This window comes from Danio rerio, chromosome 16 (assembly GCF_052040795.2).
Source record: "Danio rerio strain M-AB ecotype USA chromosome 16, GRCz13ab, whole genome shotgun sequence".
Lineage (NCBI taxonomy): Eukaryota > Metazoa > Chordata > Actinopteri > Cypriniformes > Danionidae > Danio > Danio rerio.
In genome coordinates this window covers 31,162,081-31,179,789 of record NC_141036.1, presented here as the reverse complement: position 1 = coordinate 31,179,789, position 17,709 = coordinate 31,162,081, and the positions used below count along the sequence as shown (strand labels likewise).

The window sequence follows — 17,709 nt, the reverse complement described above, 5'->3', positions numbered from 1 at the left end:
AAGAGGTTTTGGTAAATGCCCATCATGTCATGTTCACAATGCTGCATTTATGTTGAAAACTGCTGACAAAAAGAAAAAATAAAAAAAGGTATAATTATGCGAAAAAGCTGCTCCCCACTACAATAGGCTTGACCAGCATGTTTATGTGTGTTTGAAGGTCAACTCTGATGAAAAAGTGTCAGGGTTCGGGAAGGATGAGAGAGCGAGGACTCAAGTGCAAACAATAATTGGGTTTTATTAATAATAAAGTACAAATAAAACAAAAAGGAAAAACAAACTACCCCGAGGGGGAAAACATGAATCAAAAAAAGACAAACTTGGCTGGGCTGGCAAGACATGACTGGAACAGGAGCACAGAGGGAATATCGACGACGAACTGGCAAAGGACTGAAAACATGAGGGGGGTTATAAAGCAAAAAAGTAAATTGACACACAGGTGAACATGACAAACTAATAATGAGTAAACAAGGAGGGTGGGACTAGACAATAGACGGTAGAGCGCATGACACAGAGAGACAATACAAGCCATGCTCACATAACACAACACTGAAGCACACGACAAAAGCACGTGACCACAATGTAAACACCGAGCCACGTGCTTTGACAAAAGACGCAAGACACGAGCACACGATGAAAGAAAACACTCATCTTGCGCTCACACACGCAGCGTGCATGCTTCATCCCAGCGCCGACCAAAACCGAAACCAACAAGACTGAGACGCTGGGAATGAAACACCAAGCTGCTGACAGACGAAAACACAAACACGAGTACAAGAGCGCATGCGTCTGAGGGACGCAGAGCGCGCGCGCGGCCGCGTCAAGCAGGAGCGCGCACACTCTGCGTACACCCACGACGGCGCGCGCGCACACAGAGACAGAAACAGGACCAGACCTGAGTAGTGTCAGAGCTCTGCCACCAAAACAAGAATTTACAAGACCAAAGTGGCAGAACCCTGACAAAAAGTGTATTAGTTGTTTTGAAAACAATACCAAATACAAGGAGCTTGACTGTGGCATAATCAATGTTTTATCCAAAAAAAGAAAATAATTTCTCATAAATAAAAATAACATGTTACTGGCATCGATTAACATTTTTAAACATGTATTTACAGGCATTATGACTACTGTGAATTTTGTTACAATCAAGAAGCAGCCAACATTTAGTTAACTGAACAAAATATGTTAATTACAGTTATGGTGACATGATGTTGGGGAAAACATTTTTTTACACCCAGATTAGTATCTATTTATTAATGATTTAAAGAGCCAAATACCACAAAGTAACAACTGCTCGAAATGTGAATACAGGACTTCACACTTTTTTGAAAAAGCTATAAAAGTTCACCCAAAATGACAATTGAAGGTCTTCATTGTGTTAAAGGTTAAATAATTGATATTTAATTGATTTTTAAGCCAATATCAGACCACAAAAACCTGCTTAGTGAACAAATAACAAATACTATTGGGTTGATTTCTAAATCACAAAAAGTGCAATTATAATCAGCACTAATTTAATCTCTAAGCAGCTCTGAGGATAGGTAAAACTCATTGAAAACAAGATTCCTATAATAATAAAGCTCTTTGGAAATGAGTTATTACAGCTAATTTGATTCTGAAATTACTTTTGTGTGAACAGTTAGCATTTATTGTTTGTTTATTAAATTATTGAAAATATCAAGAATAATTTTTTTACCAAACTAAATGTATTACATTATGCTAAATGGCACTAGAAAAACATTCTTGTTATAAAATATCAATAATATCTGTTCACAATAAATGCATCTAAAATATAAATTAAAGAAAAATCAAAATTCTAATAAATTTAAAGGATCAGAAATCTCTGGCTTTCTATTGTTGCAAACTATTCAACTGATAAAATCCTCAGAGCAGAATTTGAACAGTTAGTATAAAGGAAAGGAAAGAGTGTCTTCTTAAAGCGTGATGTGAATGAACATAAAGGTGTGTTTTTTTTAGAATCAGAGAATGTCACCTTTCCTTGTTCCCAGTCCAGCTGCACTCTTACCATCTGGAGTTTTGTCTTAATGGTAAAGCAAGAACAGGTTTTCTTTGATATTGGAGATAAAAATCCACCATTCACATACTCTACACACCAGAACTCGGTATCAAGGAAATTATATTTCTTCCTTTGTTTTGGTGCGGTCATTATTCCAACACTCCAGCAGGAATTGTCTCCAACCTCCACATCCCACCAGTGTGTTCCTGAGTTAAAGCCTTCTGAACCCAGAACACAGGGAATGGAGCTCATTGCCTCTGGATCAGCAGAAACCCAATTGTAAGTCACACTGGTCAGATCATCGGACACCGTGAGATTAGGATGCGCCGTGCTGGGGTCCAAAGTCACAACAGCTGAGAGATTTTAAATTATAAATGTTCATTTAATTAGTATTGGTGTTGTTTTAAAATGAGCACAATCTACCCCAAACAAAATATCATAACATTGTTTTCAATTTCTATCACTGTTGTTATTAACACAGCAAATAAACTATCAATGCAGTTTAATGAAACATGAAAAAGCCAGCATAAAAAAAAAAATAATAAAACTTTAAGAACTTAAGAAAATTCTGTCATCATTTACGCACCCTTTACTTGTTTCAAGCCAGTTTTCTGTTCTGTTCTGTTCAATTACTATGGAAGTCAATGGTTACAGTTTTTCAATATTCTTCAAAATATCTTCCTTAGTGTTTAACAAATCAAAAACTCTTAAACTGGTTTGGAGAAAGTCAAGGTTGAGTAAATGATGACAGAACTGTCCTTTTAAGGATGGACTAAACCTATAAGACAAAATCTCCAACATGGAAGTCTAAACAAAACAGAGCTGGGAGCATCTGATATGAATATGTTTTGTGTTTTTAAATAATCTATAGGTTTGTGTGACTGTCATCTTCGATTTCAGGAAATGTTTTTACCAAAGAATCTTTATAGAAACTTTTTAGCATCATTGAGTTTCTAAGACATGATTTGGGACAAAGAAATGCATCTATCCAAAATGGGCTCATTTGTTACAGTGCATGATATCTCAAATCAATGAGAACTTACTGTTGTAAACAAGTTGCTGCATCTTCTTCCAGACTCTGAAGGTGAGGTTTCTCAGATAATCTGCCACATTAATCAAAGCTCCTGAAATCCTCTGTGGATCCTGCTGCTGTGAACTCTGAGCTCTGAACAACATTCAGTAGTCAGAACTGCAGTGAGTTTGAGCTCATAATCACAAACACGAGAGACACAGTGACTCACTTACCTTCCCATGATGCCTTTAAAGCTCTGGGAAATAGAACGGGACATGATCAGTGTTTCAATATTATATCAATGGTGCTTTGAATCGAAACACATGGTAAATGTTTTAAATAAAAAAACAATCATTTCTCACGAGTAGAAATGAGGTGTCACTGGCATTCATCTTTTCTTTTATGTCTTTTATAGTATCTGCTAGAGCTGAGATCTGTCTGTTCATCTCCTCAATCCTGTTCTTCATCATCTCACTCTTCTGCTCTTCCTCCTTCATCAGTGCAGAGACTAAAGCTTCTTCTTCATCGTGCAGAAATTGATGAAGCTTCTTAAACTCCTCTTTAATCTGCCGCTCTGTGCTCTCACTCTGAGTCTGAATAAAAAATAAAAATGAAAACAGAGAAATTTACCTCAGCATTTACATATTTTTGTTCATAATAAATTCTGACTCTCACCTTTAACTGCTGGACTGTTTTATCACACTCTTCTTTACTTTTTTCTTTGTGTTTAAGCTTCTCTTCTAAAGATTCCAGTGCTGTTTTGAGCTGCTCCTAGAAATTAAATTAAAAACCTGTTTAATTGGGGAGAACAGACTACTTGTTTTCTTGATGTTACATATCAGTTTTACACTGTGGCTCTGTGAAATTAATTATCTTTATAGAGATTAAATGTTAATGGAATTAAATTCTTTCATTTCTCACTGTTCAAGCTAATATTTTCTCATATCTATTTTTTAAATAACATGAACACCAAAGAAAACGACATACATTGGAAACTGAGGCTTTCGGTGACAGGTTATGTTTTATTGTACTGCCATCTATCAGCATGATGAGGTATTACACACACACACACACACACACGCGCGCACGCACGCACGCACACACGCACGCACACACACACACACACACACACATTCCTCTTCTAACTTTTTACGCGTTATTTAATTGAAGCTGCCAATATGTGACTTACCCTGTAAGATGGAACAACTTCATCAACAGGTCTGAACCTGTGATTGGTGTGTTTTTGTGAATCTCTGCACACAAGACACACAGGCTGTTCATCATCCAAACAGAAGAGTTTGAGCTTCTCATTGTGAAAACTGCAGTCCAGCTCAGATCCTGAAGCTCTGTCTGCTGTCAGTGACTCACACAAGTTCTTCAACACAAGATTACAAGGAGGATCATCTCTGGACGATCGTCTCCTGCAAACAGGACACTCCAGAGTATTTCTCAGGCTCCAAAACTGCTGAACACACTCTTTACATATACTGTGACTACATGACAGCACTGCAGGATTCTTGTAGATTTCACAGCACACAGGACAGGTAAGGTCTTCCACAGACACTGTTTTCACAGAAGCCATTCTTCAGCGTTCAACCAAATTATCTCTAGATCTTTCTTTCACTTTCAATTGGTCTTTTGTATTCTCATCCAGTGAGATATCTAGGGATGGCTGACGTGAAACTGACGTTTCGACACAGTGTCGAGATCCCGAAGCACAAGTGTTTCGAAACACTGTACCGAAGCATGATCCGAAACACCCAGGTCACGTGACTAAAGTGTTTCGAAACACTTGGTCACGTGACAAAAGCGATTCAAAGCATCGATCATTTCAGAAGCGTTTCATGACCCGGAGAATCTGCATGTCACTGGCATGATCAGTATTCAGTCTCCGTTTTGTATGGCCTAGTGGACCGTGCGTGTGCACTATTGTACTGTATTTCAAATTTATTTTGGGTTCGAATCTCGACTATTACAAATACTCCAAAATCATGATTTTATGTATTTTAATCATGTTACTGTTTTATGGTGTAGCCTAGATAGGATACAGCTGCGGATACACCATCAATTTAGCATCATTTTTGTAACACTGTAAAACAATAATTCATATTTTTACAGTACTTTGATGGGTTTAGGTTTTGGATAGACGTTAATAAAATACAATGGGAAATTTAATTAATAATATAAATAATTATTGTTAACTTCTGGCCACAACTGTATCTGATCTAGTAACAACCCTGTTATATGAACAAAATACAAATTTATTTACAAATGTTTATTCGTATGTCAGAGCAATGTTGAAACAAAACGATACAATAACAAAGCATTACCAACTGGTAGTAAATCATTTCAATAATTGTAAGAGTCTGGATTCGATACCATTATTCCCGCATGACAGTCACGTACTCTTACCGCTCGACTAAACCATCTGATGATTCAAGGTTACAAAGTGAGGTTTGATACATCAATGTGCTTAACTGTTCTTTGCTGAAGCTGTTTCAGTGAAATACAGATAAAATGACCACTAGGTGTCACCGTAGAGTGGTGTTTCGAAACGTTTCGAAGCTTCGACACATTTGCTTCGATAGTTTCAGTGTTTCACGAAGCCTCGCTTTGCCCACCACTAGAGATATCTCAAAAACCCATTTGTTTTTCTTCTGATGTCTCACTTAATTCTTCAAATGTTTGCCCACGATGAGCAAAGTCTGTGACACCAAAAAGAAGCAAGTGGTGCTCGCTGCAGAGCCATTTGAGGAGAGGTGAGCTCCAGAGAGGGGGAGCTTAAGCTTGAGCTCCACCTTTCTCAAAAGAAGTGATAATAAGAGTCACTTCCTGGTACATTATCAGGGGTGGGACTTAGCGATTATAAGAAACTTGTGATTGGCTGAAGCTTGGTTTGACATTCAAGTTTCACTTTCTAGTTTAACCATGACTTAATCACTTAAATAGTCTACCAAGTATCTTGGCTATCTAGTTCTTACACTGTAAAAAAATATATGATCAGTTTGTCATGACAGCATATGTTTTAGTTCATTGTAACTTATTAAAGTTGATCATGTTCTAACTTAATTTTATGTCACACAAGCTGTTTTAAGTCAGTTGAACATAACCTAAGTTCAATTGACTAATAAGGTCAAGTTGATTCGTCTTAAAAATGTAAGGTAACAAGGATTTTTTTACAATGTAGGGATGAAGGCTGTGGTGGCCATTGATTAATTGACATGAAAGAAGAGTCAAAGAGGGGGGAAAACTCACACTTTTGTTTTTTATACATGCTATAGAAATACATGTTGTTGTTGTATATTTAAATATGGAATAATCTCATAGGTTAATTCATTCATTCATTCGTTCATTCGTTCATTTGTTCATACTTAATGTCTCTTGCCCTCACTGAAACAACCTAACTTGCTTATAAATTAAGTGTTTCGTTAATTTAAATAATATCGTTAAAATAATATTGTTTATCCATTCCAGCAACACCCAAATTTGAAGAAGATAACTTAACTTTAGATGTCACGACACATTGGGGCAGGATTCTCCACAGATACTGAATAACTGAATTTATCAATTCCTTTTTGATCACGTTGTACAATTTTTACTGACAACTTTTAGATATTTGTGTGTCACATGGTGGCATTTGTAAAAGGGTGAGTTTTTGAAAACCTCTATGGAGAGTAGATTCATGTGACTCTTACAAAACGTTTTATTTGTGCTTTTAATTAGCTCAGGAAAATAAACTACAACAGAAGAGCCTTTTGTTCCAATCCAAACATACAAAACTCTGAAATAGAGAAGCATTTTAATGGTTAACACGGCCATATCTAACATTTTTGCACAAAATAAAAAATAATTCAGCAATAAAAGAAATCTCTAAATACATTACACAATTAATGTACAATTCTTTGTGTTTAATGCTGTGATTTTGTCAGTTGGCATTTCTGTGTGGAGTTTGCATGTTCTCCCCATGTTGGCGTGGGTTTCCTCCAGTGCTCCGGTTTCTCCCAGAAATCCAAAGACATGCGCTATAGGTGAATTAGGTAAGCTAAATTGTCCGTAGTGTATGAGGGTGTATGGGTGTTTCCCAGTGATGGGTTGCAGCTGGAAGGGCATCTGCTGTATAAAACATATGCTGGATATGTTGGCAGTTCATTCCGCCGTGGCGACCCCTGATTAATAAAGGGACTAAGTCGAAAAAGAAAATAAATTAATGAATTCTTTCACTTTGTGCTTCCTTTTTATCAGGAGTTTAGATTATTTTGCATTTCTATGCATATTTATCCAATTCTCCCTCCTTCCTAACTATCAAAGTATATGGCTGATGATGATGGCTGACACTCTTCATGCATTCTCATTGTGGGCCTTCCACACCTTTTTTGATAGGAAAGAGGTGGGGGAAAATATAGATACAGCCCTCACAGTATTTTCCCCATATCAATAAATCAGCAATTTTTCATTTTATTTTACTGTTTGGTTGGTTATTAAAATTAATTTCATTACAATCCACTGGATGGCTGTGTTGAACCTTTTGAGCAGGGTCACCCTCAGCGTGGAGTAAGTTAGTAAAATAAAGATGATGCCATTTCGGGAAGATGCATGCAACATTTATGACAGGTTTTCAATAAAACATCAGTCAGTTTGTCGGCTTAAAAAAAACTATTTTGTGGTGCAGTAATGAAATTTATGTGAGCTAAACGGAGAAATGTTTCTGTTAGATAAAACAAATATTGCCAAATATCATTCAAATTTGGAAAAGGCTATATTACAATTTATCATCACATACATTACAATATATTGAAAATCACAATAAAATTGGGACCACCAAAGTATAATCCTGATCATCGTGGTTTTCCCTATCAATACAAAAAATGTAGATCATCAACATTGAAAAATAATCAGAATGTATGGGCATAATAATTTGTTTGGTGTGGTCTGGGTTCATAATAGTAGGTCTTGCACACATAAAATTACTTATGTTCCCTAGTTCTTAACTTCTTATTTAGAATATATGTCTGCAAAACAGCACTTTTTTTTTTACTTTAGTTCTCCAAAGCCAATTGAACAAAACGCAGTCAACCCATGTGCTGAAAGCATATAATGATCTCACAGTGATTAGAACTGATTTCTGTGTCCACCGGAAAATAAAAGTTTTTATTTTTTTATTAATGCTTAAGGAACAAAGTACAGAACTATACAAAAAATAAGAAAGAAAGAAAGAAAGAAAGAAAGAAAGAAAGAAAGAAAGAAGGAAGGATCAAGAGTGTACAAAAAAGAAAATATAAGTAAGACAAATAAATATATGTGTATACTAAGAAAGGGTAAATGCCTTGTGGGATTGCATGATCTTAGAGGTTTCAAGTAAAACAGCTTTAATGGCTTAATAGTGCTTTGCTTAATTTGTTCGTAATGTTCTAATTCTTTAGTATAGCAGTATAAATGTTATTGGTTATTAAATTTGCATCTGTTTTATGGTTGGCCTACTTTGTACATATTATCAAACGTTTAATAACATGAGCTTCCTTCTCAATTTTTGTTACAGTTCAAAAATCCAAAAATAACACGTTGGTATTCTAAACGAAAATTTGGCAATAATTTGTAGATTATGAATTTGGAGATGTTGAATATTTTTTCTGAGAATTGACAATGCGGTACCGTTTTTGGCTGTGTTAAACAAAATTAACAGTTTTTATCAATTTCCTGTCTAAACCTGTAAAGAAAATGTTTTGCAGGGTCAAATTTATGCAGAATTTTAAATGAGACGGAAAATAAAAGGTTAAAAAGGACACCTCTTATGACGAGGCAGCTACGTATAGCGGTGGGTGTGGAGGCGAGCTAGGCTCTAGAGATGCAGGCGGGGTGTTAGTGTGTATGAACTCATGTAGTCTGATCAAACACTGACCACAAACTCAGTCGCCCACTGATATCCTCAGGTAAGAATTCGCAGGTTTTGTTTTGCTGCAGAGTCGCGTATGCAATTCTCTTGACGAAGATGTGCAATGGATTCCAAACGGCGGAATTTAGTCGCACTGGCGTTTGATACTTGTCTGCGTTATAGCCACACAGTTAAACGGGTTTGGATTACAACACTTGCACTATCTAAAAAAGTTTTGTCCACTTTAAATACACGCGCAGTTATCGAATTGCATTTCTGTGTGGTGATTGCTACTGATTGTTTGGTATGTCGCTGTGCCCAAATGTAAACAATATGGCAACTTAGTAGCGAGTATGGGCTGTAGCTATGCTGGCTGGCTGGTCCGATGTGGATGGGGCGTAGTACTACACTGAGCCTTTTCTCTTTTTGGGACTGTCGTTAAGGGGAAATACGTTGACACATGATACGGTATTTAGCATGCTGCACAGCTCATCGCATTCAAACTAGCTCCTTAATTAGAACGACATAAAACGTGTTTTTAGTGTTTGCCACTACCTACCTGTATCCATTCTGGCTGAATACTTGATGTATTTCTGTTTTTAAAAGAGAAAACCAATTGGAATTGAAGATCTTAAAAGTAAAAGTAATTGTAATATAAGTTCCAAATTTTCCGGTAATCACAATATTTAGATTAAATTTGGCATCATTCAACCGCCAACTTATCCAGCATATGTTTTTAGGAAGCGGATGCCCTTTCATCTGCAACCCATCACTGGGAAACTAAATTTGGCATCAGTGCCACTAAATTCTAAATACAATTCTTAAATTAGAGTCATTGGGAATTTTATATTGACACTTCTTTGTAAGCCTATATTGTCGTTCCAGAGGTGAACTTTTAATCTGTGCAAGTTTTAGTGCAGAAAAAAAGTCTTTAGTATCTTGAAATCCTCCTAATTAAAATAAACCCTGCTTTTTACAGGTTAATTTAGGCAATTTTATTCATTAATAGTGTTGCCATGAATGCATAATTTTGAAGATGAAGAACATCTCCGAGAACATCATGTGTTGTCATCTTGTAATTGCATAAGTTATTACATGGTGTGGATGTTTTTAATGGTATATTACAAGAAAAGTTAAACTGTAAATATACACATAAATTTGTGTTAATGCCATATTGGAATGACCATAATTATTAGATTCCAACTAGTAAAATGCATTTATGTACTAGGGGAAGTTGTAATTATCACTAAATACTACTTAGCATTATGTTAAGTCTTTAAATGCATATTTCTGACTAAGACATAAAGAACTACATATAATGCCACATGTCATCTTGAAATTACTGTAGTAGCTGAAAGAAGAGAATGCAGCTCAAAACGCTAAAATAAAAATAAGTTGAAGGCAAATTACACAACGGAAATTATTTTAAATATGTTGCAAACCTGAATTGAATGGAATTGTTTTTATGAACACTTGCATTTTAACAAATAGTGACTAATAAAACAGAATAGTTTTGCTTTATGTAATAGCTAAATGTTACAGGAGACAGTAACAGGCCAGTAGGACAGTCAGTGTCTCCAATGCCAAGAATGTAGTAGCATTGGACTATAAATAGCCTTGGGTCACTCTCCCATCCTGAACGGAATGGCTTTTCCATGCCGTGACCTTAGCCTTGTCTTGATCAATGAGACTAATCTTCTGAAGACTTGCGATATAAATTGCAGACTTTTATGCCATGAACTTGAAAAAAATGATGTCGAACCTATTTTAATTGTGAATCTGAAAATGGTTTAATAATCTACATTTCAAACAGAGAGTGAAAAATGAATTTTGTTTCATTTTGTAATTAAGCTATGGTTTTCCTGCAGGTCCTTCGAGGGTTAAGTCAAATTAATATGGCTGCTACCTCCCAGGTTTTCAGGGTCATCCATGGCAGGAGATTTGGTCAGATCTTTGTGCCAGCCATAACATGCCAAATCTGCATTCAGACTCCTCATCCCTGTTCCAGTGCAGCTCAGACACACATCTCTGATCAAAGATGGCGGTTCCAGTCACGGGGATACAGGACCTCACCTGCAAGGCACACCTACTACCTGACTCCACCTCAGGTTAACAGCATCCTAAAGGCTAATGAGTACAACTTCAAAGTTCCTGAGTTTGATGGCAAGAACCTCAGCTCGGTCATGGGTTTTGACAGTAATCAGCTGCCAGCAAACGCACCCATTGAGGATCGGCGAAGTGCAGCAACGTGCCTCCAAACACGTGGAATGCTTTATGGTGTATTTGATGGCCATGCCGGCTGTGCTTGTGCTCAGGCACTCAGCGAGCGGCTCTTCTATTATATCGCGGTTTCATTGCTCCCACATGAGACATTGATCGAGCTAGAGAACGCAGTGGAGAACGGAAGACCTCTTCACCCCATTCTACAATGGCACAAGCATCCCAACGACTACTTCAGCAAAGAAGCCTCACGCCTTTACTTCTCCAGCCTGCGCACTTACTGGCAGGAGCTCCTGGATCTGAGCGTTCCTGGGGAGCAACCTGAGGTTGCGGAAGCTCTTGTGACTGCCTTTAAAAGGTTGGACAATGACATCTCCCTGGAAGCACAAGTTGGTGACCCAAATGCGTTCTTGCACTACTGGGTGCTTCGTGTGGCATTCTCAGGCGCTACGGCGTGTGTTGCACACATTGATGGTAATGAGCTCCATGTTGCCAACACTGGAGATGGACGTGCAGTCCTGGGTGTTCAAGAACCCGATGGCTCTTTTTCTGCTCTCACGCTCACCAATGACCACAATGCGCAGAATGAATCTGAGGTTCAGCGTGTACGGTCAGAGCACCCACACTCTGAGGCCAAAACTGTTGTGAAGCAGGATCGGCTGTTAGGGTTACTCATGCCATTTCGAGCCTTTGGAGATGTTAAATTCAAGTGGAGCATCGAGCTGCAGCGACGTGTTCTGGAGTCGGGACCGGATCAGCTCCATGAGAATGAGCACGCCAAGTTTATCCCACCCAACTACCACACGCCACCCTACCTTACGGCAGAGCCTGAGGTTACTCGACACCGCCTTCGTCCTCAGGATCGTTTTCTGGTGCTGGGCTCGGACGGGCTGTGGGAAACACTGCACAGGCAGGAGGTGGTGAGGATTGTGGGGGAGCATCTCACCGGGGTGCACCAGCAGCTGCCGGTCAGTGTTGGTGGTTTTAAGGTGACCCTGGGTCAGATGCAGGGATTGTTGCAGGAGAGAAAGGCTCGCATCTCCTCCACCTTTGAGGACCAAAATGCAGCTACGCATTTGATTAGGCATGCGGTGGGGAGTAATGAGTTTGGAATGGTGGACCATGAGAGACTGTCAAAGATGTTAAGTTTGCCAGAGGAATTAGCTCGCATGTATAGGGATGATATCACAATTATTATAGTACAGTTTAATCCACACGTCATTGGGGGACAGTAGAACAGGACAGATTGTTCCTCCCACACGCTCTCTGTTACATATATCTTCACTTTTAATCTAACGCACAATCTCGACGCTGCATTATCCACAATATCAGCACAGCAAAACGTTACCTTTTACCAGTGGAATGTATTACTCTTTTATGCTCACTTTTATATTCATGGCAGCTGCCTCAAAGGAAATCATATCTCAGCTTTGAGCTGTGTTGGATCCCAATGTTATTTGTGGAATGAAGCTAAACAGAAAAAGGTCATGCCGAGCCCACTACAGAACCGCTTTCACAATTGGTCAAATTGCACCACCAAACCATAAATCAAGATTGGAACTGGAACTCCTGGTGAAATTGACTAATGTAGGTTCAGCTAATTTTGCACTGAGGAGAGATTTGTATAGTAGGGATGATACTGTGCCAAAATGAGCTTTTATATTATATGCTTTCAATTCTTCAGGAATGAAAAGGGCAAGAGAAACAAAGGTCATTTAAAAAACGGTGAGTAAGAATAGCTAGTAAAATGTATCCACATAAGTCCTTTTAAATTCCTCTGTAAGGTGTGTTGTATAATGAATGAGAGGTTGGCTTCAGGCGACAGTTCACTAAAAATTTTAATTCTGTCATTTATTCACCTTTATATTAGTCCAAACCTAAATACTTTATGCGCTTAAAAACAACATGCCCTGCTGGCAAAGTTAGTTGGACTCAGTGTTGTTTTAGACCCCATTTGACATTATACAGTCAACCCCAAAATTATTAATACCTCTGTGAAATTCTGACTTAAAGCTTTTTGTCTAAATGTTAATAAATAAATATCATACAGCAAAGGTCTCAAACTCGATTCCTGAAAAGCTGCAGCTCTGCACAGTTTTGCTTCAACCCTAAATCAAACACCGCTAATGCAACTAACTAATCAAGATGTTTAAGACTACTAGTGACTATTAAGCACGTGTGAGTTGGAGCGGCATTAACTATGCAGAGCTGCGGCCCTCCAGGTATTCAGTTTGAGACCATTGTCGTACATTGTCATATTGTCTTTTGGGCGAAGCCTGTCATTTCTGGTCAATAAATACCTTGCTAGTTGAATAAAAGTAACTTTAAGTTGGGACATGAATAATTTCGTTCTCCCGAGTTTTGTCCAGATATGAACTAAATGAAATATATACAGGTTTGGAATAACTTGATGGTAATGATGAGAGAATTTATTATTTTTTTAGATGATTTAAGTTGTAATGTAACGTAATAGTTGCTGTTGCCATCACTTAGCCTAAAAGTGTTGGTTACAATGTCATACAAGCAGCAGTAATTTTTTATTCTTTATTCTTATAGTTTTTTTCAGAATGTTGCATCTTAGTTCCATTTGCATTCTAAATTTCACTCATAAGTTCTTTATAAATGCAACATGCCTTTAGTTGATAGTTTTTCATAAGTTCAAAGTTCATCAAAACATGCTTTGCTCAACCAAATTATCTTCTCATTACTCTACAAATCCAGATAAAGAAGCCTGTTTTTTTTAACCTGACAATCTATTCAAAAAGTTCTGTATTGTTCATTAGTTCTCATTGAACATGCAGTGTAACTGGAGGCTTTACTGCTAACAACATGCATTTAATGCTGTTGGCCTTTGCTGAAATTCCTGTTTTGGCTTCTTAGAGCTGCGCTGAATTTCTCTGAAAGGTATTTAAAGAACCTGGTTAATGACACAACAAACTAGATGTGCTTATTTTGTCTTTTAAAACAAGTAAATACACCCATGTGCTTACACTACAAAATATGACCTCAGTGGATTTGCTTTTTGAATTGATTTGATTTACCATACGTCATAACATTCGTCAAATAATTACTGGCCACAGAATAAAGATTAGAACGCTTTTTGCCCCAAGGTTTATTGAACAAGGTTAAAACCATAACTCTGTGCTTTCTTGCCTGTTTTCAGAATGTTCTTAGTTCTTGCACAAGGACAAACAGCTGATTGCCACATCATGTTTCAGATGATAGTCAATCAGCAAACAGTGTTATAAAACTAACACTGTACTAAAGGTATAGGTTTGCTGAAGTGTAAATATAGACACGTGTTTGTTGGAAAAGCAGTTGCTTAATACTTGAAGTGAATGTATGCTGCAGCTCGTCAAGCTTGAAATGTTCTGTATATTTAATTCTGTGCAGCATGTCATGAGTGTTTTAAAAAAATATATACATATATATTATTATGTGCTGGTGCATGGGCATGACTTGTGCAAATACTCTTGTTTTTTGTATTTAAAATGTTTTAATAAAAATCTTATAACCAAATAAATATGGGTCAGATTTTTGTATTTTGTTGAACTGAATACATGCATGTGGTCTTAACAGATCAATGTGACCTTCGCTGACAGCAATTTCGTTTCATGCTAGGAATGCATATTTATTTAGTAAGAATGATTGAACTTGGTGAGTGTGTTGTTGGAGTGCTGCCCAAACAAAGAAGTTGGCTCTGGGATAGAGGTTGAGTCATGGTGTCGGATCACTGTCTCTTATTTGGCAAACTAAGTAGGTCAGTCTATCATAAGGCTCTATCATGACATGGCAGTTCTGAAATTTTAAATGTCAAGAGATCATCAGGTTCTAGGACACACATGCTTGCAGTTTTACATAAAAGGGCTGTGAGGCCACTGAACCTGGCTGAAGTATAATGTAACCATATGTATCAGAATATCTGCAGGTCTTTAAATGTAGCCCAAAACCTCAAAACTAAAGTCTTGTGTTGCTCAGGTATTTTTGGCGCTAGACAAAAAATGGATCAAAATAATCAATGTTTCCTTTTTGCCATAAGTCAATAGAATATTCAGTACAAATCATGTTCTATTGAGATTTATTTAGTAAATTTCCTATTATAAATCTATTTTAAATCCATTTTTGATTGGCAATGTGCATTGCTAAGTATGTTATTTGGACAAGTTGAAATTGTTGTACCTTGGCCAAGTATTTATTTATATAAGGTATATATAAATGGAAAGCTTATTTATTCAGCTATCACGCATATCATTCTCAATTTTCAAAAGATTATGGTTTTTTTGATACTGGAGTCACAAATTGTCTCAATCCTTGCTTCAATTTTAGGGCAAAAGTCTTAAATGCCTACAATCACGACATTAAATGTAGCTTTCTGTAGGACCAGTATGAAGGTATATTTTCAAACTTTTATATATATATATATATATATATATCAAATTATTTTTTTTTACCCTTATAAAACCATACTTTTTATCAGTTTAATGCATCCTAGCTGAATTAAAAGTATCAGTTTATTTTAGAAAAAAAAAAAACTTTTGGATCAGTTTTTTTTTCCAGTTATGCACGTTTTTATGCAAGACTACAAAATGCAGTATTTATGTTACCTGGGTCCTTGATCTTATATCTTTTGCCTCCAAGGGCTTTTATTTTTTTTATTTAATTTTTTTTTTTTTGAGCAAGGACATCAAGGTTTCAGACCTCGATCCTCTCCTGATCTCTGCAAAACAAGAAACCAACGTAATGAAACCAGTAAACACATTTTATATTTGTGATATATGCAGTTCTCCACCTGGTGGCGCCAATCGTCAACAAATTACATACATGGCTAACAAAACGACGAGCAATCAAAAGCGATTAAACCAACGTCACACAGGTACGTACGAATATGCAGCTTAATTGAAACACAATTCATAAATGAACATTTTCTGTTGTCTAATATAAGCTTAATGCAAGTGAAGGGAATATTTGTTTACACGGCCTGTGTTTTTTGCTAACGTTAAATGTTTGTAGATATTAACTATAGATATAAAATTTATTATGTGGAGTTTGACATGATGATTGACTTATTGTAAAAGCTGATCATCAAGTACCTGGACTGTTGCCAGACTAAAGAAAAATAAAGACAATGACACCTCCGTATGCCTCTGTATGTATATATATATATATATATATATATATATATATATATATATATATATATATATATATATATATATGTGTGTGTGTGTGTGTGTGTGTGTGTGTGTGTGTGTGTGTGTGTGTGTGGTGTGTTTGTGTGTGTGTCAACGCCACAAAAATCATTAAAATTGTTACATTTTCAAAAGTTATATTTTGTCTATAAATCGGAGGCTGACATCGGCCATTAAAGATGGCCAGTTGAATCACAGAAGATGAGCTTTAATATATATATATATATATATATATATATATATATATATATATATATATATATATATATATATATATATATATATATATATATATATATATAGCTAAATATATAATTTAATGACTTTTTGTAAAAACAAAATATAAAAATGCCCCTCAGTAGCCCAGCTCATGATGCAAACTATAACTATTTTTAAACATATTTAACAATGTGATTGCAAACCAAGACTGTATGAGTTAGAACAAAATCTAACCATGAAAGATTACAATTCAGCTCTGGGTACATGTCAAGAGAGTCTGGACAATGCTAAGGTTGGTTAAACATGTCTAATAGATGTATTTTTCTATGTTATTTAATTGTGTCATGTTTTAGCGACAAGTGTTGTAGCAGCAGCAGATGTAATATTATCTAACATTTATTAAGTTTATTCTAGAACCGTGCCCAGACTGACTGGAGCGAGATACTGTATATTTGATGATTCATTCTCACACCAGACATCGTCCTCACTTAACAGCCAAAAAAACTCATTAATACCACGGATTCATTCTGTCAGTCACAGCTGGCCATTTGGAGTGAACTGTATTTTAAATACACTGATATTTCAATTATATTATTTTCAATTCTCTGTTTCACTACTCTACTGTTTTATATTTGTTTAGATTTTTGTTTAAGGGATAGTTCACAAAAAAATTACAATTCTGTAATTTCCTCATCTTAGTGGGGCACAAAGTAACAACTTTGGTTTGGGCCAAATAATGAACAAAGTTATGGGGTTAGACCAACCATATTTTTTTACCAACAACACACAAGCCTCTCCTACAAATGAGCACTGGTTGTATGATCGCTGGACCTATGGTTTCTGTGCAATACTGACAAAAGTACCAGGAGTAAAAATGTTACTTTTTACAAGTTGCAAAAGACAGAGGGTTTGTTGTAACATGCATAAAAGGCAGATTTCACACAAGTAATTTAAATCCGGCTTACTTTAAAAAGTAGCTATATTTCCTTAGTACTTGGCTCAATTAATTTTGTATTCTACATAGCACATTATGTTTATTTATTTATTTATTTATTTATCTATTGGATAACCACATTTGGATTTATTTGCATTATTATACATTATTATTCAATGCGCTTATTTGCAGTATTAGCAATAAAATGATTTTTTTTCCTATTAAAAACATTTTAAGTAAAAAGTTCCACCT

At 36.4% G+C, this 17,709-nt stretch overlaps 2 protein-coding genes across 3 annotated transcripts; one reads left to right on the top strand and one right to left on the bottom strand.

Annotated features, from left to right (window-relative positions):
• Positions 1–215: 215 nt before the first annotated feature.
• On the bottom strand, positions 216–4,801 carry trim35-45 (tripartite motif containing 35-45). Its single transcript, XM_087287125.2, has 6 exons — positions 4,216–4,801; positions 3,702–3,797; positions 3,389–3,619; positions 3,260–3,282; positions 3,058–3,179; positions 216–2,367 (listed from the first exon to the last, which is right to left on the bottom strand). The coding sequence occupies exons 1-6, from the start codon at positions 4,606–4,608 to the stop codon at positions 1,862–1,864; spliced, it is 1,371 nt and encodes a 456-aa protein (XP_087143251.1). The 5' UTR covers positions 4,609–4,801; the 3' UTR covers positions 216–1,861.
• A 4,056-nt stretch (positions 4,802–8,857) lies between these two features.
• On the top strand, positions 8,858–14,638 carry pdp1 (pyruvate dehydrogenase phosphatase catalytic subunit 1). 2 transcript variants are annotated; one of them, XR_015510547.2, is made up of 3 exons: positions 8,858–8,953; positions 10,764–13,193; positions 13,322–14,638. XR_015510547.2 is itself a non-coding variant. In NM_001111158.1 (2 exon segments), a coding segment is annotated over 1 exon segment (1,560 nt). In that variant the 5' UTR covers positions 8,858–8,953; positions 10,764–10,790; the 3' UTR covers positions 12,351–12,742.
• The last annotated feature ends 3,071 nt before the right edge of the window (positions 14,639–17,709 follow it).

What these genes read in the sequence shown, in the direction of transcription:
- trim35-45 (XM_087287125.2), bottom strand. Translation starts at nt 4,608, where the DNA reads ATGGCTTCTGTGAAAACAGTGTCTGTGGAAGACCTTACCTGTCCTGTG. An exon ending in AAGTTGTTCCATCTTACAGG is followed by an intron (nt 3,798 to 4,215) that starts GTAAGTCACATA and finishes TTTAATTTCTAG; the next exon opens with GAGCAGCTCAAAACAGCACT. An exon ending in GCAGCAACTTGTTTACAACA is followed by an intron (nt 2,368 to 3,057) that starts GTAAGTTCTCAT and finishes AAAATCTCTCAG; the next exon opens with CTGTTGTGACTTTGGACCCC.